Source organism: Nuphar pumila, chromosome 14 (assembly GCF_984573655.1).
Source record: "Nuphar pumila chromosome 14, dmNupPumi1.hap1.1, whole genome shotgun sequence".
In the NCBI taxonomy this organism is placed as follows: Eukaryota; Viridiplantae; Streptophyta; class Magnoliopsida; order Nymphaeales; family Nymphaeaceae; genus Nuphar; species Nuphar pumila.
Window position 1 is genome coordinate 79,535,921 of NC_143262.1, and position 26,475 is coordinate 79,562,395.

At 36.7% G+C, this 26,475-nt stretch overlaps 1 protein-coding gene across 1 annotated transcript in view; it reads right to left on the reverse strand.

Moving 5' to 3' along the window:
* Positions 1-4,484: 4,484 nt before the first annotated feature.
* LOC149817060 (putative small nuclear ribonucleoprotein G) overlaps positions 4,485-26,475 on the reverse strand; it is a 30,769-nt gene continuing 8,778 nt past the window's right edge. The window contains exons 3-4 of the mRNA XM_089987519.1: positions 5,104-5,225; positions 4,485-4,806 (exon numbers count right to left, since the gene is read on the reverse strand). Coding sequence (XP_089843645.1) covers positions 4,747-4,806; positions 5,104-5,225 — 182 coding nt within the window. The 3' untranslated portion in view covers positions 4,485-4,746. The remainder of the gene's footprint in view (positions 4,807-5,103; positions 5,226-26,475) is intronic.

The following is a 26,475-nucleotide window of genomic DNA, read 5'->3' on the forward strand; positions in this document are numbered from 1 at the left end:
TATGCGAGTATGCTCTACCATACCCCCTTGGGATGAAACCAGCTGGACCCTAAGCCTAGAGTGTTAGGGGACCATCCCCTCCTCCATGGCCTACTAAAATAACAAGAAAACATAAACTATAATCAACATTTTACAAAGAAACGTGGAGAATGTATGGGCTTTTAAAGCTAATTTTATCATCTTAAAGCTAATCACGGACAACTATGCATAACAGCATCCTTAATCAAATTTATCCAAATTGACTTGGAAAAGTTCAACCCCATGGTTGTAGGATCAAAGCAAACAATGAACCAGGTTTTCGATCGTTGAATTCTTAAATTTATCGTCTCGGAACGATTTTTTATTATGCCATATGAATTAAGACAACTGTAGTTATGGTTAGCATGTTCCTAATTCCAACGAGTTTGGGCAGTCATTTGTAATTAAGCCTGTTTTGCAAAACACTCCAACTGGAATAATACTATTATCTAAAGTACAAGTATGTAAAGCCTAAGGCAATCTGTGGTTGTTAACACATAGTTTCTGATCGATCAACTTGGTCACTTTTTTGGCCTACAAGGGGTCTGCTCATCTGATATGGGCAACTTGTGAATGTCACCGAGTTGACAGGACGTCACAAGCTCGAAACCCATGGATGGCGACAGTTGCCGCAAGGTCGAAGCTGGGTGTAGTCTCAGGTGGCCAGGGGTGCCTCAAGGGTTTTACCAACTGGAGGCCAGCCAATGTGCAGTTGGTGATGGGGTTTTCTATTGAATTATCACTTTTTCATATAATGCAAAGACTCAAACACACAATATGGTCATATTTTTCTCTTTCTTTTTCAAGAATCACTTCTATCAACCAAGCTCTGAATACCATTAATAATGGGACCATTAATGAATTGTGTTCTCTTAGTGTCATTAATCATATGCTATCCATGTCTACAAATATCCAAGTCTACATCATCAATCTCCTGCAAAACTCCTGACAATTGCAATTTGCACCTTATTTCTGCCAAAGTTGAGTATTTCAGACCTGAACCATGTAATAATTATCAATAAATGTAAATTAATCAATAAAATTATAATTAAACTTTTCTTTTATGGATAATTCAAGGAAAAAAACCCCATCACCAACAGCTCATTGACCGGCCCCAGGTTGATAAAACCTTTGAGGTCCTCCTGCCGACCAGGGAGTACACCCAACTTCAACCTGGTGGTAAGGGATATGCCACCCGTGGGTTTCAAACTTGTGAGGTCCCGTCAACTTGGTGATATTCACAAGTCGCCCTACCAGATGAGCAGAACCCTTGTGGGCAATTGCAATTAATCTTAAGTGCCAGAAAAAAGGTAGGGTGTAAATTCAAATTTTGAACACCAATTTGGCCAAGCTGCTTTACTTATTAAAGTTTGAGGTAAAGCAGGATATTAGAAGTGGCATCTCACAAAAACTGAAACTTGAGAAGTTTGCGTTAGAACTAGGAAATACTTGGAAATCGTCCTGCTGTATTTAACTAAATTGCTGTAAGCACAGTCGCAGCAACCTCCCCACCAAAAGCTCACTTTCTACAGTGTAGACAACAGTGCAGTAGTGCACCTCAAAACTCCAAGAGTACATAATTGTTGGCTAGATATCCAAAACCAAATCCGATCCAGTGTCATCCCTATTTAGCATGTCAAAATAAGATTTTTCAAGAAATCACGTGAAAAGTAATTTTATAACATTCAACACACTTAGCATTTATCAATAACCTGTAATTTCTCTACCTTTGTATTTTCAAAGATCCTTTTACATAGAGTATCCTGATTACTTATTAGTGTTTTGGTTTGATTAATGAATGAATACAAAACATGTTTTGCTATTCTCTTGTTTCATTCCTTTTCTTTATTTTTTGGGATAACGAGGAGAAACCAATGTTATCAGTATCGGTGTGTATCAGCAGAATTTTGACATGCCTCACCCTGAATAGGTTATTTTTTAAATACAACAACAACAACTACGCCTTCATCCCAAAACAATTGGGGTCAGCGATATGAACCAACAAAAAAAATAATTCTGGGTCTTCAACATGAATCCTTCTCCTCCAATCATTTCTATCCAATGCCATGTCCTCGGTGAGGTTCAAAGCATTCATATTCTTTCCTATCGTCTCCATCCAAGTCTTCCTAGGCCTACCCCGACCTCTTTTAACTAATATATTTTTCCATTTCTCCATGATTCTCTCTCATCTTATTTTCAATGGGTGCAATGCCTAACTTCTTACGTATCTTTTTTAAATAAATGCCAAAAATACTAAAAAGTAATTTATTATTATTGTTTTAATAGTTTTAACATGTGTTACATTGTGATTGACACAATATTTTTTATTAATTTCTGAACGATACAGAACCATTCAGCTGAGTATCGGTATCCACCGATACAACTGAATTCGGTGGCCAAACAATTCAGGGCCCATACCGATACTGACAACATTGGCAGAAACCATAGTTATGGTTCAAATGTCCCATTACAAATCGAGAGGTGCCATATTGACTGTGACCTTGTTTTGGTGTCTGCAATGGAAAACTCCATGAGTGGTGCCCCCAGCTCATCATGGATAGTTTCCTGTTTTGATGGTTCCATGCTTTCAAAATTACGACACAATATCAGGTCAGAGACACCTTTGACGGTAATCCGTCACAGGTTCCTTGGATGCCGTGATGAACGGCAACTCAAACACCATGCTTTGGACAGTTTGCTTCTCAAATGGGCCCCACAAATTTTCGAGCCATTCATGTCCTAGATGAACAGTATCAAAGAACACAAAATGAACGGTTGAAAAACAAGAAAAAATGGTGGTGTTTGGGATGAGATGAACGGCATCCAAGGCACATCCTCAGATGTGACTCTGATCTGATAAGGTCTCAATTGCAACATCCAATCCAAATAGATAACCATATATATTTTTTTAAAAAGGCAAGCTCGGGTTTGAAAGACCCCTACCAGTTATACAACTATACCATTGGGGTTTGAACCAGCAACGCCCCAGCACAAGGTGACGTGCACTAGCCGCCCCTACCAGACAAGCGGATCCCCCGATACTTTGCCACATAAATGTCCAGACATTAAAGGAGCCAATTAAGACACGGGCAAGTACCTACGTACGGCTCAAAATAAATTAATGCACCACCCCAAGCAATTATTTGCACTCATGATTGTCTCTGAAAAAAGAGAAACATGCACTCACGACCATCAATCTGATCAAAGCACTAATAAATGTAGGATATAAGCACTAATTTCACATCATACGCCGTTCATATTAACACAACCTCGCAAAAAATAACAGACATTTTAGCGATTTACAGCCAAAATATATTATAAAAATCATCAAATATTCATTTAAATCAAAACATCATAAGTTTATCATGATATCTATATTTATAAAAGCTATGTATCAAGAGCTCAAAACCGAAAGCCTTGTTTCATCTTATTTTTTATTTTTATTCATTTTATAATGAGTTTTACCTTTTGATTTATTTTGCTTGCCAATATTTTGCTGATAAAAATGTGAAAGAACTGAAAAACGCACTTATCACAAGAATATGGTCATACAAATTTTGTCGTTTAAAACTTTTTTTTTCACTGGTGATGGGATACCATGTGGCTGAGATCCTAGCACCAGCACAGCTAGACCTTCGTCAGATGGCAACATTAGTCACAGGATGCAAACGTGTCAGATCCAAAACAGCTAAATACATGGGGGAGTCAGATCCAATCAGACCCAGAATGACAACAATGCAAAGCCACCATCCTAGATCCAACCCATTTGCCTTGGTGGTGAAAAACCTATTCAGGCTCATCATGTGTCACAAATCCATCCAGCATCAGGCAAGCCAGAAACACCTGCAGACTATGATGCACAAAACTCATGGTGCTACCCAGTTGAGTCCAACGGGAATATCCTGATTGAAGAAACAAAACAGAACTATATTTTCACCTATAAATCAGAAGGAACAGCCACCAGGCTCAAATTAAGGTTTCAGCCAGCAGGAGACCAGAAACACGGCTCAAATCCAGCAGAAGACAATGCTAATAAAATACCCCAAAGATTCAGGGCATTTCAAGGGATCCCCAGATGCTAGGTTTCAAATCACATGGCCTTTGGAAAATGAGATTTTTAATGTCATTAGTTCAGTACAACCATAGAAAAAATATTAAAAAAAATTTAACTGCTTCATTTAATTTAACTTCCTTCAGTGCAGCTTTCACTACACTAACATAGACTAAGTGGGCAAACATCATACACGTGCAGGCACGCATTGTAAAGGAGATGCTGGAAAGATTTAGTATTAAATTCAACATCATTAAGATAAGTAGTGCACCACTATCAGGCAGAATGTGGAAAAGAACAAAGGAAAAGCGGCATAGCTTCATTTAATTTAACTACTTTAGTGCAGCTTACACTACACTAACATAGACTAAGTGGGCAAACATCATACACGTGCAGGCACGCATAGTAAAGGAGATGCTGGAAAGATTTAGTATTAAATTCAACACCATTAAGATAAGTAGTGCACCACTATCAGGCAGAATGTAGAAAAGATCAAAGGAAAAGCTGCATAACAGTGATGGCAACATCAAGGCCAACCGTATGGCATGAGGCAGTTGAGAGGCAGGAAATTAAAATTCAAAGGTACAGGATTCTTCATTATAACATTAACTAGGGTTAAAGCAGGCTATGACAGGATAAACGATTCTTCATATCGACCGATGTTCAAGTGGAATCTATTAACCCCTGCTAACTGGCTCAAGAGCTTCAATCATCACCACGCTGTTCCCTCTGATTACCTGCATACATGACGTTATCATAGTTTTCAAGCTGCCCGAGCCCAGTTGGGAATCAGGTTGGACTTGCTTAACTCAGTGGCACCGATCAAGGCCCCTTGGGGGTTCCCATTCACTTTGTGAAGGAACATGCATGAACAAATTCAATCAGGTTCCTTGAGTAAGCCAAAGAGGGTCTTGACTGGACTTGGGCTAGACTTGATCAGGTCAAGACATCAAGTTCCAGGCCGATCTAAGTTTAAGTCCACAGCCCAAATCATACTTGAAGCCAAATTTTTAGAAAAGCAGCAGAAGACTCACCACCATCCCTATTTCAGTCTTTTCGTTGCCATTAACCTCCACTGTGTTGTCAATCACTAAATTCATGAACTGATCAAACCCGCGGAGCGTACCAACCACCACACGATTGGCATTCAGTTTTACTGGAACAGAGAAATCCAGTTTAGATTCCAATAGAACCACCATAAAAAAAGTTTGAGCATTTTTTGAGAAATTCTAGCAGCTGTCTCAGATAAACCATGAACATATATTGAAATCATAAAAGATGTTTTTCCTCAGAGATCTCCTTGGTGGAGAAATATATTAAAATTGACATTTTTAAGTGAATTTTTTGAGAAGTATGTAATGTGTATATTCTATCAATGAAATGAAAACCATGCTTACCAGAGATAATACATAAAAGATATAGAAAAAATTCAAGTAACTTTCAAGAACAAATTTTTTTTACTAACAAATCTGCACAACCAGCAACAGGATAAGTACATGGTGGCAACTCTAAAGACCACGCAGAAAAATGGAGCATTTTACCAAGTTTTAAATTTAAATCCAAGATGTGTAAAAGAGTGCTGCTCCAGCAGTGTAATCACCACCTACATGTTAGCATGTTAAGAAGACTTATGTCTAGAGGTGGACATTGGGTCCGGCCAGGACGGACCGATTTGTGATCCACAAGAGCCTGAGAAGCCTGATAATGGCTAGGGCCGCCAAAATCCCGATCCAATTATTATCGGGTCAGGCTAGGCCGGACATTATTTGGGCTCGGGTTTGGGTAGCCTGCCCATGACCAGCCAAAATTGCTGGATCGGAGCTGCGTTGGACAAGAGAGAAACAGCTCCAACTCACGTGAATAATGAAAGATATCCTCCCTATTTATAGTTTGTAGAGAGGGCTCACTTCTATTCTCTGATCGATGTGGGACTAATCCACCTTGCAAAAGAACCTTATTATATACATTTTTAACAGTGAGAATAAACACTGGGCACAGCATTATATAAAAGAGAGAGAGAGAAAATTAAATGACAATTGTTATAAAAAGAAATAGGATTGCCTTTCCCATAAAGCATGAATTAAAGAATCCTCATGATGAGAGGAATAGTCCCATATTGATGAAGTGAAGAGGATGATGAGCTCCCCATTGAATATAAAAGTAAGAACCATTTTTCTTTCTCCCTCATACATGGTGGATTTTTAATAATGAGTCGGGTTTTGGATTTCAGTGTTTATGACTCATTGTGTGGCGCAAAAAAATTTAAACATTTTTAGCTTTTTCTTTTTTCTTTTATAATTTTTGTTGGACACATAAGGGCCCGGCTCGGGCCTAGTCCACTGCCCGAGTCTGACCCGATAACTAATTGAGTCGGGCTTGGCCCCGACTTTTATCGGGCGGTGTTTCCAAATGGCAAACACGGTCAGGTACCCGAAAGCCTGAGGGTTACCTGGCCCAGTGTCCACCCCTAAACTCAATGCATGTACATTCTGAATGAGTAAAATGATCAATTCATTTTTCCTTGTAGCCATCATATTATCAACATTTAAAATAGAATGATCATCCCATTCAACATGGATATGAAAGATAATGTTGAATAATTGCAAAAACTGGCCTAGATGGTTGCTGAATTAAATCTGTCGAACCAAATCCGTGGATCTTGTTTGAGATGATAGACCACGTTTGGAAGGAATAAGAATCAATTAATTAACTGGGTGGATGCTTCATCTACAATTGTACACCGTTCCATGGAGGTCATCACTCAAAAGTGCATTGCTGCATTAACATGATGACCATATGCTAGGTGTTGCCATAATAAGATTAGCTAAACCTGGTTATTCTAGTCACATGGGCAAATAACTGATTACAATTTGGCACATAGTTCTCGCTTCAAAAAGAAAATAGGAAAAAAGAAATCAACATATTTGTGAGCATATCCTTCAGTAGCCAACTAAATCACACATCTCATTTTTTTTTCTTGCGCCATATTGCCTTATATACTAATCATATCAGAAAACTTCACAAAAATCACTATATCCTCGTATCTGCAACAGTTTAAGTGTGATGCCAATCAGGTTCCTATTGACATACAGAATTATGTGAGATGGTTTTATCTTTCTAGCGACAACCAGTTGCATTCTTCTTCAGTGGAACAGGAAGAACATCCCACATGTGGGTGCAGTCAGCTATTGATCTTTCATCAAATATCTACTGATCCCCTTTCTTGCAGTTACTTCCTTATGAGTCTGCATTCTAAAGACAGAACACAGTTTAGCAATAAAGGCTGGCTTTTAAGTTTAAAAGGATTGGATGAGACAAACTGGGTTGTACGTGCAGAATATTTTCAGTGGCATAAAAATTGGCATAGAATCTTTGGATAGGGATACTTGGGGCAGGGAACTCTTAAGATGTTATTTACTGCTTGGTCAGAAGCAGGATAAGTGGTACCTGAGGTATCCAAAGTAAAAGTTCTGTGATACGTGTAAAGAGATGAAGATGCAAAGAATATGGAGATTAATTGAAAATCGGCAATAAATATAATAAGAAAAGAAGAATCTTGCTGATAGTTAAATTGCAGTAAGATACAGAGCCAACTTCTCCATCTGCATATGATTTCATCAACGGTGAAGATGGATAATTATGGGGAAAACAGATGGTAGTTGCTAATGGTGTAGCTCTAGGATTCATGTGATGTGTAACTTCTGAGTTAAGAAGCAAAGTAGGAGAATTGAAGTGTGGTAAACCCGGTATACTGAAAAAGAAAGTATTCAGTGAACCATGTACTCACTGCTAAGCTGGTGTCCAACTAACTTGTCATTGAGAGAGTAGCACTGCTAAGTATATCTAAAGACTTGAGACGCCAAAACAGAAATAGTATCATCAACTTGATAACAACGTATCTAGGTCTTTTAGCATTACTGGTTGAAGTATTAGAAACACTTATAATTTGAGCTTATATTCTACAGGCACTTTTCCTATCTTTCAGCTTAATTAAGTTTCCATAGCAACTAAGAGAGGCACATATCAACCTTCTTCATCTAGGTCAATCGAACATATGTCAGCCTTTAGTTTCACAGTACTTTTGCTATCAAGCAGCAGTTGCTGGTGACTAAACTCCACGGTCCAGAGTCCAGACATTAATGAGGTTTAACCTTAATTTATATTTAGTGATCTTCATTTCCTATTTGATCATCATCAAGCTTTATTCCAAGGAGTCTTGTTTCTACGTTTCTTCTTGTCAAGATCCAGTCACTTCACAATCTTTCATATCCCCTTACAGCTTCCCTTCAAATTTCTTTGGTCTTCTTCTTTTCTTAATTCCTTGTACTTTGCATCATGTCTTTCAAAGCATGGGTATACAAAGAAGAAAGGGAGAGGAGCACAAAGAAGGGAAAAGAAGTAGAATACTTCATTAGATAGAAAACTGAAAAGAAGATACACTATATGGGGTCGACCTCCTTGAGGTCACAAAAAGACAAATTCTGTTGACCCAACAACCACCTGAAAAATTACAACAGTACCCCTAATAAATAATGTTATGTACATAAAAGAGGGGTAGCACAAGAGACTGGTAATACATATGATACACAAACATATTACACTATTCAACACTCCCCCTCAAACTTAAGATGATGCTAAGGGAATTATTCAAAGTTTGGAAAGAAATGACTGAAAGTGTAATGGAGCAAGACTTTTAGTAAAAGTCATTGCAATCCAAGGTTGTAAGTATTGTTATCCGTATCGATCAGGCTCAAAGTTAGATACCTATCGTAGCCTATCGTAAAAGATCATGATTTTTTAATAAAAGTTTTTCAAAAAAAATCAATAAAAATAGAAAAAAAAGTAGAAATTCTAAAAAAAACATAACACATGAAACAATGATGAATTGCACAAAATACAACCATAAAATCACATATGAAGCATTTATGCTTCTATGAACCATAGTTGGCAAACCCAGCGAGTCAACTCGGGAATCGCCTGAGTCGATCTTGATCGGACATGTATTTTATTATTTTAATGCATAATTCTTATATAAAGCCACTTATAAATAATCTAATATTGTTCAACGAAAAAAGTTAATAATAATATATAATTATATATTTTTGTAACTTATCTATTGACATATTAGCTTGAAGTTTAGTTATTTTCATGTCTTAGACATGTGCTTACACTATAAAATATAGAGTCTTGACTCATCCGAGTCACTCAGTCAACCCGCTGACTCGGTGGCCCAGCAGGGATCTGATTCGATCCCAAGTCACAAGTTTGCCAACTATGTATGAACCGCATAAGACATCATCAAACATCAATTAATACAAATAATATTGCATGCATATCTCACAAGAACAATGCAAAATATTAAATATCTTGCAATTAAGAATATGCAACAAGGCTCATACTTTCATATTACATAAACAAAAAAAAAACAACCAAGTTTACGAGCACTTAAGTGCTAAATAACCAAGTTCTTTAAAAATATAACCTCAATCACCATCATCATTATCTTCTTCTTTTTCTAATCTTCCTCCTTTTTCGACATCTATATCATCTCCAATATATGTGGGATCTTCATCATCTACCTCTTGTGCTCCTTCTACATTGATCCAATGAATGTTTTCTTCATTCAAAATGCTTGTTTCTCCAACTCATGCATCCAATTTATCAAAATATTCCAAATTGATGGGATCAAATTGCTTTTCCCACACATTTTTCATTCGCTGCAGAACTTCCTACTTCTTATGTTATGTTAGGGATGTAGGATCAAAATTAAGGAGTTCATCTTCGTCCTCCCAGGGAGGTGCATACCCCATTTCTGTGTCACTCATTTTTTTGTCTTTTTTCTCTCAAACAAACGAGTAATTGTTAGCACTGTCATTTTACGGCATCTAGCAAATCCCTTGACATGCAGGCGGCAACATTATAATGTGTTCCGGCTAAATGATGCTTCAACCAAGAGATACCACCCCAAACCCAAAAATATGATGACAATAGTTGCCCTCGATTTTAAATCAGTTTTCATATGTCACATGGGTACGAATACGAATACGGGTGCGGAGGATACCACTCAGCAATTCCAAAAAATGTGGGTACGGGGACAGGGCGATATATATATATATATATATATATATATATATATATATATATATATATATATATATATATATATATATATATATATATATAATATTAAAATTACATAAATATAAAATAAATTCTAAAAATCAAAATTTATTATTCCAACATGACAACGTAAATTAATTTAACATTTAACAACTAACTTTTAAACAATTATCATTTAACAACCAACTAAACTAGTAACAAAATAGGTTAATAACTTTTATTCAAAGAATCAAAATTCAATAACAAGTAAAGCTAGAACTACAACTAACAAATTAACATTTAAGAAATAATTTATAACAAGCTAATAATAATTTTAAATAAATAGATAATAAACATTAGTACATATGTCACAGGGACTCTCCAACTAGGTGTTGCACCTGTATCGCACCCGCACCCTCACCCGATACGGTCAACCTGACCCTGGGTGCAGTCAATGCACCCAAGCTCATTTATGTCCAACTTTTGAACTTTATATATATATTTTTTTATATTTTTGCCGCACCCCCGCCCCCGCCCCCGCATCCATGTGACATAGATTAGTACCTAACAATTAACACTTAGCAAATTGAACTATAGAAAAGAATTCATAAACATAGTATCTAATAATCTATATTCAGTATGAAAATATCTAGATTATTAGATATATTCAGTAGAAAATATCTAATAATCTATATTCTGTCTGAAAATAGATAATCTATATTCGATCTGAATACGGCTAAATAATCTATATCCAATCTGAAAACTTTCAAATATATATGCTATCGTGAATATAAACTGATAATATAAATTGAATACAAACTGAAAATATGTACAAAATACAAAATGAAAATATAAACTGAATATATGTAAATAAAAACTAAATACAAAATGTAAAATATAAACTGAAAAATACCTTAAAACAAAACAAAACTGAAAACACCCTATATGAGTTGCCGAGAGATGCTCCTACCTCTTTGTCATCCGCCGAAATTCGTTGGACTGCACGAGGTAAGCTCCTTCAGTTGCCGGAGGTTACACAAGAGATAGAGAGAGAAAGGGGGAAATGAGATGGGGAAGATGAGTGCACGAGAGGAGACAAAGAGAGGGAAGACGTGAGAGAGAGAGAGGGAAATCGAGAGGGAGACAGAGATGGAAAACTCTAAGAGAGGGAGATAGAGATGAGAGAGGCGAGTCGAGAGCGAGACAGAGAGAAGGACAGAGATGAGAGAGAGGTGAGTTGAAAGTAGAGGGAGAGAGGTACCTGAGCTGATCAGAGCGAGGCTGCGAGGGGGAGCAAGGCTGCGAGGGGTTAGGAGCAAAGAGAAAGAGGGAGGGTTTTCATCGGCCCAAGTTAAAAAAGACTAGAATTGGGTCTTCGTTGGACCCGACCCAGCATAGTGCAGGGCCCAATCAACAACGTACCCACACTGCGCCCGATGGTGGTACCCATGTCAACACGGGTATAGCACATTTTAAGCTTGTCTATGTTACTTAAGTTTTCACTCACTACTTGAGTGCCACATTGCCATGCCCGATCATTTGGTGCCATCATCCCCAAAAAAAATTCAATGAGAAGCAAAGAATGCAGATTTGTTACCTTAACTCACTCCCTTAAGTGAAAAAAAAATGGAAATGCAATCTTACGTGAGAAATCTACAAAATCACTCTACCTTGCACACAAATTGGTACCCAAATCGCTCTCATGCCTCTTCGATGGGTGGGTTCTCCTCTAAAGGCCTCCACACAAATGAGACAATCAACCCTCAAGAGGTCTTTAAAACCCAAAATGAAAAAAGTTAACTTTCAGCCTTTTTAAAGTGTGTCACACCTATATCGTACGATACAGGGTTGTATCGTACGATAAATTCAATACGAATATGATACACACTCGTATTGCAATACGAGTGTGTATCGTATCGCGTTAGGCCATAGTTACGATACAGTACAATACTTAAAACATTGTTGCAATCTATTCCAAAGATATTACGCCATCTTCATAAGCCTTCTTGGCAAAGTGTTCTTTGCTCACCCAACAACCATCTTATTCAAATGACTTTTGCAGTGACCGGAGTTATTGTTCTATATTCAACTTCTGGAGCAGATAAAGCAAACCCTTTGTTGTTTTTACTTTTCCAATAAACCAAGGAGGTTCCAAGGAAGATACATAAACCTGTTGTGGAGAGTCAGTCACGAGTAGACCCTAAAAAATCTGCATCATAAAAAGGCTTTAAGAGCTCTGGAGGATGATGAAAATAACATCCCATAATGCATAGTATATCTCACAGCCTATGTAACCACAAGAGAGCAAAAGGGTCATCGTACCCGTGTCGACACGAGCACGGGTACGCCACGAGTGGGGTCTCGCATACGTCGCGGTTTCGAGTCTCATGAAACCCTCAATCTCTCTCTGCTCTCCCCGAAACCCACCTTCCCACCCTTGACAACAAGAGGAGAGAAGAAGAAGAAGAATGAGGAGAAAGACGGCTTTGCGTTGAATCGACACGAAAAAAACCTTCTGCTCCTTCGGCACCACCCCGATCAGGAAACCCTAGATCGATGACAATGAGAGAGCGAGAGAGAGGTACCTACCTCCTCTGTCTTCTTCTTCGTCTTTTTCTTCCTCCTTGTTCTCCTTCTTTGTAACCCCAAAGATAGAGTAGAGTTAGAGAGATAGAGGCGATGGGAGGTGTTCTCCCGTATTTCATCTTTTAAAATTTTGGAGCACAACCCCCGCCCCCACCCCTCTTTCATAAAGCCTTTTTTATATGAAACGGGTAAAACTGCTAACCTGCTATGATCCAAATCCTGACCACATTGTGAGTCCATATGGTATATATTAGAATCCACATTAAAATAAAAAAAATGTGCTCAACTATACCCCTAATCTGTGTTAGAATCAGTACCTAAATGTGTTTGAATCAGGGTTACTGGAAGCGCCATAGTACATGGGGACCCGAAGCGTGTTTCGAAAGCACAAAACGTGACCCTTCCGAAATGTGTTGGGAAGCACCAAAAAAATTGGGAAGTGCACTACCCAATTTAAGAAAAGAGCGCTTCCCCTTATTTTTTATTTTTTTGTGCTTTTTTATTTTTCTTTCTTCTTTCTCTTTTTCGCTTCCCCCTCATTTCTGGTTTGCTTCCTAGGTCGCTTCCGAGACGTTTTCTAGGTCGCTTCCGAGATGATTCCTAGGTCGCTTCCGAGACGATTCCCAGTTCGCTTCTGAGTCGCCCTGCGCTTCCCGCTTCCTAAAATTTTAGAAATGCCCCGCTTCCTGCCTTCCCGCTTCCCCTTCCCGAATCACTTCCCGCTTCCTCGACTGGCAACTCGATTTGAATCCAAGTTGAAACCAGGTTTAACACCCATACCTTATAATTTTCTGCTTGAAAATCCTATAGGCCATTTAAGTGGATCCGGTACTGCACAACCTCAATGGTATAGTTGCAGGTTCAAAACCAAATGGTATAGTTATAAACTGGTAGGGATCTACCTAACCCCAGCTTGCCTTTAAAAAAAAGTGCATCAAACATACAAACCCACAAACCATTATATGGATCTTGCTCACACTATATATATATATATATATATATATATATATATATATATATATATATATATATATATATATATTGTCGTGTTCCCGCACCCTCATTTTTTGAAATTGCCGTGTTGTACCCTCCGTACCTGTACCCCTACCCATGTGACATAGCTCACAATGAATTATCCTAAGAACAATAGCAAGATGAACAGATGAGGGTGAGCTCATAAACTGACTGACAACGTGTACATCATACATGATATTTGCCCTGAGAATAGTCAAGTAGATTAGTCTCCCAACCAACTGCATGTACACAACCGAATCTTCTAAAACTTCTCCATGAGTTGACCTCAAATTTTCATTAGCTTCCCGGAGAAGTCATTTTCTTGGCATCCTCTACAAGTCTGGCTTTCACAACAAGCTCAGTTGCATACTTATGTTGTGACAAATACAGCCCCTTCCTAGAATCCTAGAGTATGTGATCTCCAGGCCAAGGAAATACTTCGAGATACCAAGGTCTTTCATCCCGAAAACATTGGTTAACCTCTTCTTGGTGTCATTTACCTTCACATCATCTCCAATGACAAACATATCGGCATATAAAAGTAATATGTACTTGCTTGAGAGGATGATGACAAACAAAGCAAGGTCATGATAATTTTGCTCAAAATCAAGAGATTTGATAGCAGTGCTAAAATTTTCAAGCAATCCACATGGAACTTGTTTAAGCCCATATAAGGCTCGCCTTAGCCTGCACACTTTGTCTTGAGGATTCGAATACCCTCGTGGTAATTACATATAGACTTCCTCATCCAAATCTCCATTTAAGAATGCCTCATTCACATCCAATTGTCTTCCATTGCCTAACTGCAAGCAGAAGTGTTATGGTTGTTGATCATGCATATAATTCAGGGTTTATTAACATTTAAATATGCATGATTTTATAAAATAATGTTTCAAAAACCCAATTTTATGTTAGTTTTCGAGTAAATGTGCTAAAATGATTTAAAAATAGAAAATGCATGAAAAATAGTTTTATTTTACATTTTTATACATATTTTAGTTTTTGTTATATTCATAGTAGTTTAGTGTTAGTTTTCAATTAAAAATAAAATAAAAAATAAAAAATAGAGAAAATAGCTTTTAAAATCATTTTAAATGTTTGCTTTTTTTTTAAAGAAAAAAATTATATATAAATATAAATAGTTAGAATAGTCTTTTAGTTTCTTTACAAATAAGTTTTGATTTTAATTTTTGAACACTTTCTAATGAACTAGTTTACATAGTTTTTGCATTTTTTTTAAAAAACTGAAAAAAAAAATAATAAACAAAACCGGCTTGAACCGGTTTGCATTTTTGTAAAAACTGAAAAAATCAGTTTCAAACCGGTTCCAGCCGGTTTGGGGTTTTTAAAACCCACGAAATGAAAAAATTTCAATTGTCTCCCCTTTTACGCCAAAACCTCCCTTTCCCCCTCTGGTTCTTCTCTTTTCCCATTTCTCCATTGCCGGATTCCCCTTTACCCCTTCTTCTTCCTCTATTTCTTCTTCCTCCTTATCTTCTTCCTCAATCCGGTGGTGGAGATGCTCAGTCCGGCGGCGGCGTGAGTGGTGGAGGCCACTTCTTCCCCTAATCCTTCAGTTACGGTAAGAAATTCTACTTCTTCTTCTTCTTTCATCTTCAGATCTTCTTCTTCTTCTTCCTCTTCTTCTTCTGATTTCTACTTCTTCTTCTTCTTCCTATTCTAATTCTGATCTTCTTCTTCTTTTACAGATTTGCATTTTGTTTAAAAATGAAAATATTCTTTTTCTGGTTCGATTAATGAAGTTAGGAATGTTCTGTATAATGAAAAAATGAAAAAAAAATGAAAAAAAGAAAAGAAAAGAAACTCGATTAGTGTTGTTTCTGATTTTTTTTCTTCTGATGATCTATTTTGTGTTTGATGCTTTTGTAGATGAAAATTGATTTTAAATTTGAGTTACAATTTTTTAATTCCATAGTTCTTGTGTGTAAAAGTTTGTAGTCGGAATCCAATACATTTTTTTCAAATATCTGATCGATTATCTGAATCGATTATTTTCAATCTTGTCTTTGGATACAGAGTTTTATTTTTTATCATTAGATGTGTGATTTGTGAATCTGAAATAAGAGATCTGGATTTGCTGTGTATAACTGGTCGGAATTCCTTATGCTTAGCCGGAAAATTTTTTCCTTCACCGTAAAAATCTGTTTCACGGTGGAATAGGATTACCTGACTTTTGGCCATTGAAACATGGCCTGTATGAGAACTGATCGATATTTTGGTTGATTGTCTGAGTTTTATATACTGATGTCTATGGTGAATAGTGATCGACTGATTTCAGTTTTATTGATTTCGGGTTTTATTGATGTCTATGGTTGATACTGGTTTGTTTGAATAGCTGGATACTGATTTTCGAATCAGTTTTATTGATTGATCAACTAATCTCAGGAGTTCTGGATCAGGTTTGAGAGAAAGATTTTAATGAGTGATGATTCACTATTGGATTTCTAGGCATTATGCAATTTTCGATTTCATTTTTTTATAAAAAAAATATAAATTCTTCCTGTTTTGCCTCATTCAATATTCTTTACAAATTAGTTTTTCCTTTGCCATTCTGTGTATTTTTTCAGTTTGTTAGTTTTACATGTTTTTCTTATTGTTTTCAATACTTGAAATTTTGATTCTTCATTAGTCTCATTCTTTGATGTTTACATTCCTTGATTTTTAATGCTTTCAATTTTTGGTTATTGTGTTTTTCAATAGTTTAAGTGTATAGTTTGTTAATAAAATGTTAGTGATTAATTGTCTTCACTGTTCGTTAATTGAAATAATTAGATTTCATAAAGTTTAGTTTTAGTGAATTGAAATTTAGTTAATTGTATTAGTTAATGTAGTTTTAATTGTCATTGAATTCTTTTGATGATATCCTTCAGTATTTTTAACATTTAGCTAGTTAATATAGGTTTCTATTTTTATCTCTGGTACTGCTCGTGTTCATTTGAATTGTGCAGGATAGCACAAGACTGGAGCGGAAGCGATTACGTGACACGAAGTGCGAAGAATAAAGCTTCTTTTTACTTTTCAGTTTAGAATTAGGAATTTAACTGGGTTTGTAAATATTGCACTTTACGCCCTCTGCGAAGGGTATTCATTTGTTGTAATAGTTAGTTGTTTTACTTTTCTTAAACATTTTATATTTCAATAATTCGGCAATAAAGATTAGTTTAGATTTGTGTACTTGAATACGATATATTCCCGTTCCCTGAGTTCGACCCGGTCTCATCCACTAGTGAGAACCGGTTTTTATTATTTGATGTCTGGTTTTCACATGTTTTTCATATAAAAATCTTTTCTAAATTACAGCGATTTAAAAGAAGACATCAAATTTTTGGCGCCGTTGCCGAGGAACGGCGTAATATTAGTATTCACTTTATTGCCTAGTGTTTGTGTGCATTTAGGTTTAGAACCACGTATGTTCATATCTTAGAGACGAGCTTATTTTTCTGCACAGCCCACCTATTAGGATCCCCTTAGAGGTGACGGTGTACGATTGGTACCGTACACATAGATTTCATATTTTTAATGCATAATCTCTGTTATGTGTAACTGCGTGGTGTGTGTTTAGTTTTTGTTGTTTTTAGTTTACTCGCTTTGTGGTTTGCGTGGTTTGGCCGCTTAGTGCGTTAGTTAGGTAGAAAACCCAAAGTTAGGACGTGTGCTACACCGGTCTACTCAAAGGTGTACGCAATGGCTGACGATCATCAATTGATCCGTCCTTTGAGGGAGCACTTCATGCCAAATACGTATACTCCCGCCTCCTGCATCACGAGACCTGATGTAGGAGCGAGCCATTTTGAGATTAGGAATTAAGCTTCTTTTTACTTTTCAGTTTAGAATTAGGAATTTAACTGGGTTTGTAAATATTGCACTTTACGCCCTCTGCGAAGGGTATTCATTTGTTGTAATAGTTAGTTGTTTTACTTTTCTTAAACATTTTATATTTCAATAATTCGGCAATAAAGATTAGTTTAGATTTGTGTACTTGAATACGATATATTCCCGTTCCCTGAGTTCGACCCGGTCTCATCCACTAGTGAGAACCGGTTTTTATTATTTGATGTCTGGTTTTCACATGTTTTTCATATAAAAATCTTTTCTAAATTACAACGATTTAAAAGAAGACATCAAATTTTTGGCGCCGTTGCCGAGGAACGGCGTAATATTAGTATTCACTTTATTGCCTAGTGTTTGTGTGCATTTAGGTTTAGAACCACGTATGTTCATATCTTAGAGACGAGCTTATTTTTCTGCACAGCCCACCTATTAGGATCCCCTTAGAGGTGACGGTGTACGATTGGTACCGTACACATAGATTTCATATTTTTAATGCATAATCTCTGTTATGTGTAACTGCGTGGTGTGTGTTTAGTTTTTGTTGTTTTTAGTTTACTCGCTTTGTGGTTTGCGTGGTTTGGCCGCTTAGTGCGTTAGTTAGGTAGAAAACCCAAAGTTAGGACGTGTGCTACACCGGTCTACTCAAAGGTGTACGCAATGGCTGACGATCATCAATTGATCCGTCCTTTGAGGGAGCACTTCATGCCAAATACGTATACTCCCGCCTCCTGCATCACGAGACCTGATGTAGGAGCGAGCCATTTTGAGATTAGGAATTAAGCTTCTTTTTACTTTTCAGTTTAGAATTAGGAATTTAACTGGGTTTGTAAATATTGCACTTTACGCCCTCTGCGAAGGGTATTCATTTGTTGTAATAGTTAGTTGTTTTACTTTTCTTAAACATTTTATATTTCAATAATTCGACAATAAAGATTAGTTTAGATTTGTGTACTTGAATACGATATATTCCCGTTCCCTGAGTTCGACCCGGTCTCATCCACTAGTGAGAACCGGTTTTTATTATTTGATGTCTGGTTTTCACATGTTTTTCATATAAAAATCTTTTCTAAATTACAACGATTTAAAAGAAGACATCAAATTTTTGGCGCCGTTGCCGAGGAACGGCGTAATATTAGTATTCACTTTATTGCCTAGTGTTTGTGTGCATTTAGGTTTAGAACCACGTATGTTCATATCTTAGAGACGAGCTTATTTTTCTGCACAGCCCACCTATTAGGATCCCCTTAGAGGTGACGGTGTACGATTGGTACCGTACACATAGATTTCATATTTTTAATGCATAATCTCTGTTATGTGTAACTGCGTGGTGTGTGTTTAGTTTTTGTTGTTTTTAGTTTACTCGCTTTGTGGTTTGCGTGGTTTGGCCGCTTAGTGCGTTAGTTAGGTAGAAAACCCAAAGTTAGGACGTGTGCTACACCGGTCTACTCAAAGGTGTACGCAATGGCTGACGATCATCAATTGATCCGTCCTTTGAGGGAGCACTTCATGCCAAATACGTATACTCCCGCCTCCTGCATCACGAGACCTGATGTAGGAGCGAGCCATTTTGAGATTAGGAATTAAGCTTCTTTTTACTTTTCAGTTTAGAATTAGGAATTTAACTGGGTTTGTAAATATTGCACTTTACGCCCTCTGCGAAGGGTATTCATTTGTTGTAATAGTTAGTTGTTTTACTTTTCTTAAACATTTTATATTTCAATAATTCGGCAATAAAGATTAGTTTAGATTTGTGTACTTGAATACGATATATTCCCGTTCCCTGAGTTCGACCCGGTCTCATCCACTAGTGAGAACCGGTTTTTATTATTTGATGTCTGGTTTTCACATGTTTTTCATATAAAAATCTTTTCTAAATTACAGCGATTTAAAAGAAGACATCAAATTTTTGGCGCCGTTGCCGAGGAACGGCGTAATATTAGTATTCACTTTATTGCCTAGTGTTTGTGTGCATTTAGGTTTAGAACCACGTATGTTCATATCTTAGAGACGAGCTTATTTTTCTGCACAGCCCACCTATTAGGATCCCCTTAGAGGTGACGGTGTACGATTGGTACCGTACACATAGATTTCATATTTTTAATGCATAATCTCTGTTATGTGTAACTGCGTGGTGTGTGTTTAGTTTTTGTTGTTTTTAGTTTACTCGCTTTGTGGTTTGCGTGGTTTGGCCGCTTAGTGCGTTAGTTAGGTAGAAAACCCAAAGTTAGGACGTGTGCTACACCGGTCTACTCAAAGGTGTACGCAATGGCTGACGATCATCAATTGATCCGTCCTTTGAGGGAGCACTTCATGCCAAATACGTATACTCCCGCCTCCTGCATCACGAGACCTGATGTAGGAGCGAGCCATTTTGAGATTAAGGCCAGTGTGATTCAAATGTTACCTTCGTTTTATGGCCTTAGTAATGAGGACTCATATCGTCATCTCGACGAATTCCTTGAGATTTGCTCGACTGTGCGAATCAATAACTTTGGAGATGATGCTATGCGGTTGACTTTGTTTCCGTTCTCTCTCAAAGATAAAGCCAAGCACTGGCTAAAATCTCTTGAGACGGTTCGTATTACTACTTGCGAAGGAATGCAAAAAGAATTTTTAAAAAAATATTTCCCAATTGGTAAAACGAACCAGTTTCGAAAAGCTATAACCAGTTTTTCTCAAATTGAGGGAGAACAATTTCACGAGTCTTGGGAGAGATTGAAAGATCTTCTCCGCAAGTGTCCCCATCACCAGGTGCCTCGTTGGCAGTTGGTGCAGTATTTTTATGACGAGCTTACTGAGAAGCATCGTCAAATGGTTGATTCGTCTTGTGGGGGCACTTTTATGCTCAAGAGTGAGGACGAGGCGTGGTCTCTATTCGAGACCTTGAGTGAAAACACGATGCATCATACATTGTCTTCACGGCTCGATAGGACTACATCTCTGTCTAGTGGTCCTAGGAAAATAGGGATTTCTGAAGTTGGGTCTGAGTTAGAATTACGTACCAAGGTTGACCAGTTGACTAGGAAGTTAGATCAATTCCTAGCCAATTCTTCGAGAAGTCCAGTAGAAAGAGTGTGCGAGCTATGTGCTAGCCCTGCACATTGTGTTTCAGATTGTCCGACAGCGCCATTATATCCTGAATTCGTCCAGGAGCAGGTGAATGCTGCCCAAGGTTTCGCTAAACCCATGCCCGATTCATTTACACCATCATATACCCCAGGTTGGCGAAACCAATCCATTTCCCTATCCCATCAGCCCTCCCAGACACAGTATAGACCTAGTAACCCTTCACAAGGTTACTCGCATACTATATTTCCACAGGTTCATCCCCAGTATTGTCTACCTTCTCCTCAGGAGCCCATTCCAAGTTCATCATTTCAAGAGAAGATGTTAGAAGCCTTTTCTGATATCAAGGCCACTCTTTGTTCCCATACACAGTCAATAGCTAAGCTAGAGACTCAAATGGGACAGTTAGCTCAGACATTGAGTAGGCAAAGCCAGGGGAACCTTCATAGTCAGTCTGTTGCCTCAAAGGGAGAGGATTCCATGTCATTTGATTTGCAACCCACCGATTCACATCATGAGCAAGTCAAATCTGTTACATCCCTTCAGTATGGGAAGGCGTGTCAACCCACTCAGGAATCGACTCATGAGCCTCATATCATTTCTACTGACGAGTCGATCTCCATGATACCTCAAAAGAAGGGGCCTTACCCACATCATGCATTATCATCATATAAAGCTCCATTTTCTCAGCCTGTAGGATCACCGATTGTTTTTAGTAAGCAAGAGGTGCAGATGCAGAAGGTGCTTGACCAAGTCAAGCCAGATCATATTCACCACTTGTCTGAAGTTGCATTCATTGATACTCGGTCGGTCCTAGACTCTCGATTCTTGACCAGTCTCTTAGATGAGAATAATCTCTGTTCTTCATGTCAAGAGAGTCATGATACTACATTTGGAGGTAGAAGGGATGGAAACACAGTGCGTAGTGTCACAGATGACACTCTTTTCTTCATAGAGCCCGGTTGACTCTCACTTCATGTCCATTGATCTCATGGACGATGAAGGATTTTTTCAGGGATCCGTCTGGCTGGGGACGTAAAACTTAGCGCTTTATGGGAGGCAACCCAAATTCTGTACAGTTTTACATTTGTTGTTAGGATTTGTAGATTTCATTTGGTTTTATTTTTCATCTTTTCTATGAGTTTTATGTTTTGTCATGTATACATTGCATTTATTACATTCATAGAACGTGTATTTTTAATTCATATCAGGCCATTCTACTCTTTTCCCTCATTTATTTCCTCTCATGTGCATTCATTTAGTTTCATATAAGCATGGGGGAGTGCCACTGGGACAGTGTCATTCAAGCATGAGGGAGGGTGTAGTTTGCACACCTGGATATTTCTGTTTACGTTCTTGCACATGTTTACATATCTCTCATGAAAAGTAGATTTTTAAAGAGTTTGAACTTATATGAATGTTATTTCAAATCTGATGTTTTTAGAGGATTTTTAAGCCCCACGAAAAAAATTTCTGACATAGATCTAAAAATTATGGTTGTTTATGCGGATTTCAAAGAAATGATGATAGATACATGTTAGAATTTATTTTGAATCATAAATATGAATATGCACAGTTCTATTTTTGAAAAACTAAGCAAATGAACAAAAGCGTAAAAATGAGTTCAAAAGAAAAAAATAGCATGTGTTAGGTTGTTTGGATAATTCCACAATCCTTAGTAAATGGAACTTAGATGTAAGTTGAAACTTTTAATTCCATTTCGAAAAGGAGAGTGGAAAACTTTGTGATCCTAAGTAACTGAGAACAGATACAAGTTGAAATGTTTGACTCTCATATTGACATTGCACAAGTCATAAAAGCAGACCACACGCAAGCTATAAGAGAAGAATGAATACGCAAAAAGAAAAAGCGTGAAAAAATGAAAAAATTGTGAAAAGGGCTGAAAAAGAAAGAAAAGTTCAATGCTTAGAAGTGTGATTGAGAAAACCTGTGTAGAAAACATATGAGTGAGGATAAGTAAATAATAATATGTTTTTATTGGATTTTCTAAGAATAAAACGTAAATAATTGTGATATTTAGAAAAGTGAAAGAAATTCTTTTCTGTGGTGGTATATAAAAGACTCTAATTATGTTTTGATTTTGAAATAACAGGAAATATTTGTGGAAATAAAGTCTTTAATTACCTACTGCTTGTGAGGATGTGTAATATTATGCATACATGACAGAGATGTTTGTGGGTAGCATCACTGCAAACCCTCATGAGACCTTACTCGTCCACTGGGGTAACTCAGGGGTTGAAAGGGCTTGTTGCATGAGCTAAATGCAACCGCGATTCCTACGAAAGTGAGTTAGGTGATAGTTTGATTTCTTGCATTTTTCTAGTTTGCTCGAGGACTAGCAAAACATAAGCATGGGGGTATTTGATCATGCATATAATTCAGGGTTTATTAACATTTAAATATGCATGATTTTATAAAATAATGTTTCAAAAACCCAATTTTATGTTAGTTTTCGAGTAAATGTGCTAAAATGATTTCAAAATAGAAAATGCAAGAAAAATAGTTTTATTTTACATTTTTATACATATTTTAGTTTTTGTTATATTCATAGTAGTTTAGTGTTAGTTTTCAATTAAAAATAAAATAAAAAATAAAAAATAGAGAAAATAGTTTTTAAAATCATTTTAAATGTTTGTTTTTTTTTAAAGAAAAAAATTATATATAAATATAAATAGTTAGAGTAGTCTTTTAGTTTCTTTACAAATAAGTTTTGATTTTAATTTTTGAACACTTTCTAATGAACTAGTTTACATAGTTTTTGCATTTTTTTAAAAAAACTGAAAAAAAAAAAAATAAACAAAACCGGCTTGAACCGGTTTGCATTTTTGTAAAAACTGAAAAAATCAGTTTCAAACCGGTTCCAGCCGGTTTGGGGTTTTTAAAACCCACGAAATGAAAAAATTTCAATTGTCTCCCCTTTTACGCCAAAACCTCCCTTTCCCCCTCTGGTTCTTCTCTTTTCCCATTTCTCCATTGCCGGATTCCCCTTTACCCCTTCTTCTTCCTCTATTTCTTCTTCCTCCTTATCTTCTTCCTCAATCCGGTGGTGGAGATGCTCAGTCCGGCGGCGGCGTGAGTGGTGGAGGCCACTTCTTCCCCTAATCCTTCAGTTACGGTAAGAAATTCTACTTCTTCTTCTTCTTTCATCTTCAGATCTTCTTCTTCTTCTTCCTCTTCTTCTTCTGATTTCTACTTCTTCTTCTTCTTCTTATTCTAATTCTGATCTTCTTCTTCTTTTACAGATTTGCATTTTGTTTAAAAATGAAAATATTCTTTTTCTGGTTCGATTAATGAAGTTAGGAATGTTCTGTATAATGAAAAAATGAAAAAAAAAATGAAAAAAAGAAAAGAAAAGAAACTCGATTAGTGCTGTTTCTGATTTTTTTTCTTCTGATGATCTATTTTGTGTTTGATGCTTTTGTAGATGAAAATTGATTTTAAATTTGAGTTACAATTTTTTAATTCCATAGTTCTTGTGTGTAAAAAGTTTGTAGTCGGAATCCAATACATTTTTTTCAAATATCTGATCGATTATCTGAATCGATTATTTTCAATCTTGTCTTTGGATACAGAGTTTTATTTTTTATCATTAGATGTGTGATTTGTGAATCTGAAATAAGAGATCTGGATTTGCTCTGTATAACTGGTCAGAATTCCTTATGCTTAGCCGGAAAATTTTTTCCTTCACCGTAAAAATCTGTTTCACGGTGGAATAGGATTACCTGACTTTTGGCCATTGAAACATGGCCTGTATGAGAACTGATCGATATTTTGGTTGATTGTCTGAGTTTTATATACTGATGTCTATGGTGAATAGTGATCGACTGATTTCAGTTTTATTGATTTCGGGTTTTATTGATGTCTATGGTTGATACTGGTTTGTTTGAATAGCTGGATACTGATTTTCGGATCAGTTTTATTGATTGATCAACTAATCTCAGGAGTTCTGGATCAGGTTTGAGAGAAAGATTTTAATGAGTGATGATTCACTATTGGATTTCTAGGCATTATGCAATTTCCGATTTCATTTTTTTATAAAAAAAATATAAATTCTTCCTGTTTTGCCTCATTCAATATTCTTTACAAATTAGTTTTTCCTTTGCCATTCTGTGTATTTTTTCAGTTTGTTAGTTTTACATGTTTTTCTTATTGTTTTCAATACTTGAAATTCTGATTCTTCATTAGTCTCATTCTTTGATGTTTACATTCCTTGATTTTTAATGCTTTCAATTTTTGGTTATTGTGTTTTTCAATAGTTTAAGTGTATAGTTTGTTAATAAAATGTTAGTGATTAATTGTCTTCACTGTTCGTTAATTGAAATAATTAGATTTCATAAAGTTTAGTTTTAGTGAATTGAAATTTAGTTAATTGTATTAGTTAATGTAGTTTTAATTGTCATTGAATTCTTTTGATGATATCCTTCAGTATTTTTAACATTTAGCTAGTTAATATAGGTTTCTATTTTTATCTCTGGTACTGCTCGTGTTCATTTGAATTGTGCAGGATAGCACAAGACTGGAGCGGAAGCGATTACGTGACACGAAGTACGAAGAATAAAGCTTCTTTTTACTTTTCAGTTTAGAATTAGGAATTTAACTGGGTTTGTAAATATTGCACTTTACGCCCTCTGCGAAGGGTATTCATTTGTTGTAATAGTTAGTTGTTTTACTTTTCTTAAACATTTTACATTTCAATAATTCGGCAATAAAGATTAGTTTAGATTTGTGTACTTGAATACGATATATTCCCGTTCCCTGAGTTCGACCCGGTCTCATCCACTAGTGAGAACCGGTTTTTATTATTTGATGTCTGGTTTTCACATGTTTTTCATATAAAAATCTTTTCTAAATTACAACGATTTAAAAGAAGACATCAGTTGTCATATGAGCCACAGGTGTAAATGTTTCAGCAAAGTTAATTCCAAATTATTGGCTATAACCTTTCACCACCAATCTTGTCTTGTAGCTCACTTGCAACCAAAGGGCTCACATATCCGAAGAATACATTCTCTCGAGTGCATTCAACTCTTTTGCCATAGCATGCTACCATTCTCCCTTAAGAGCAGCCTAACCAAAGGGCTCACATATCCGAAGAATACATTCTCTTGAGTGCATTCAACTCTTTTGCCATAGCATGCTACCATTCTCCCTTAAGAGCAGCCTATGCACAAGAACTGGGCTTAACATAGGAATGAATTAAGGCTAATAATATACGAGGATTGGAAGAGAAAGACTCATAAGATACAAAATGGGAAGGAGGAATAGATACTCTAGTACTCCAACGGGGGAGAAGGTGAAGGAGATAGCAAGGAGGAAGACTTCACACTTGTGTGTTTAGGTTCAGCTGAAGAAGGTCATCAGGATTGGCATCTAAATTCCTATTCCTCTAGTGCAAATTGATTCAAAAATGGAATCTCAACAATATCTTTATTTCTTCTAGAATAGGTTTATCCAAACTTATTCTCTCTGATATTCACATCCTCTCCCTGAACCTCAACATTCTTATCGGTTTCACTTTGATCAGCAAAGTGTACCAGAAATGAGAGATCTCTTATCTCCTTCCTCATCATTAGGCTGGCCAAAGTAGGATGTATCCACATGAAAAACAACATTCCTAGAGACCCAAACTTTTCTCTCAATAGGATTACAACACTTGTATCCATTTTGCCCATTTGAGAAACTCAAGAAACAACATTTCACAGCTCTAGGAGAAAGCTTATCTCTATATCTATTAAGCAACAACACAAAACATGTGCATCCAAATACTT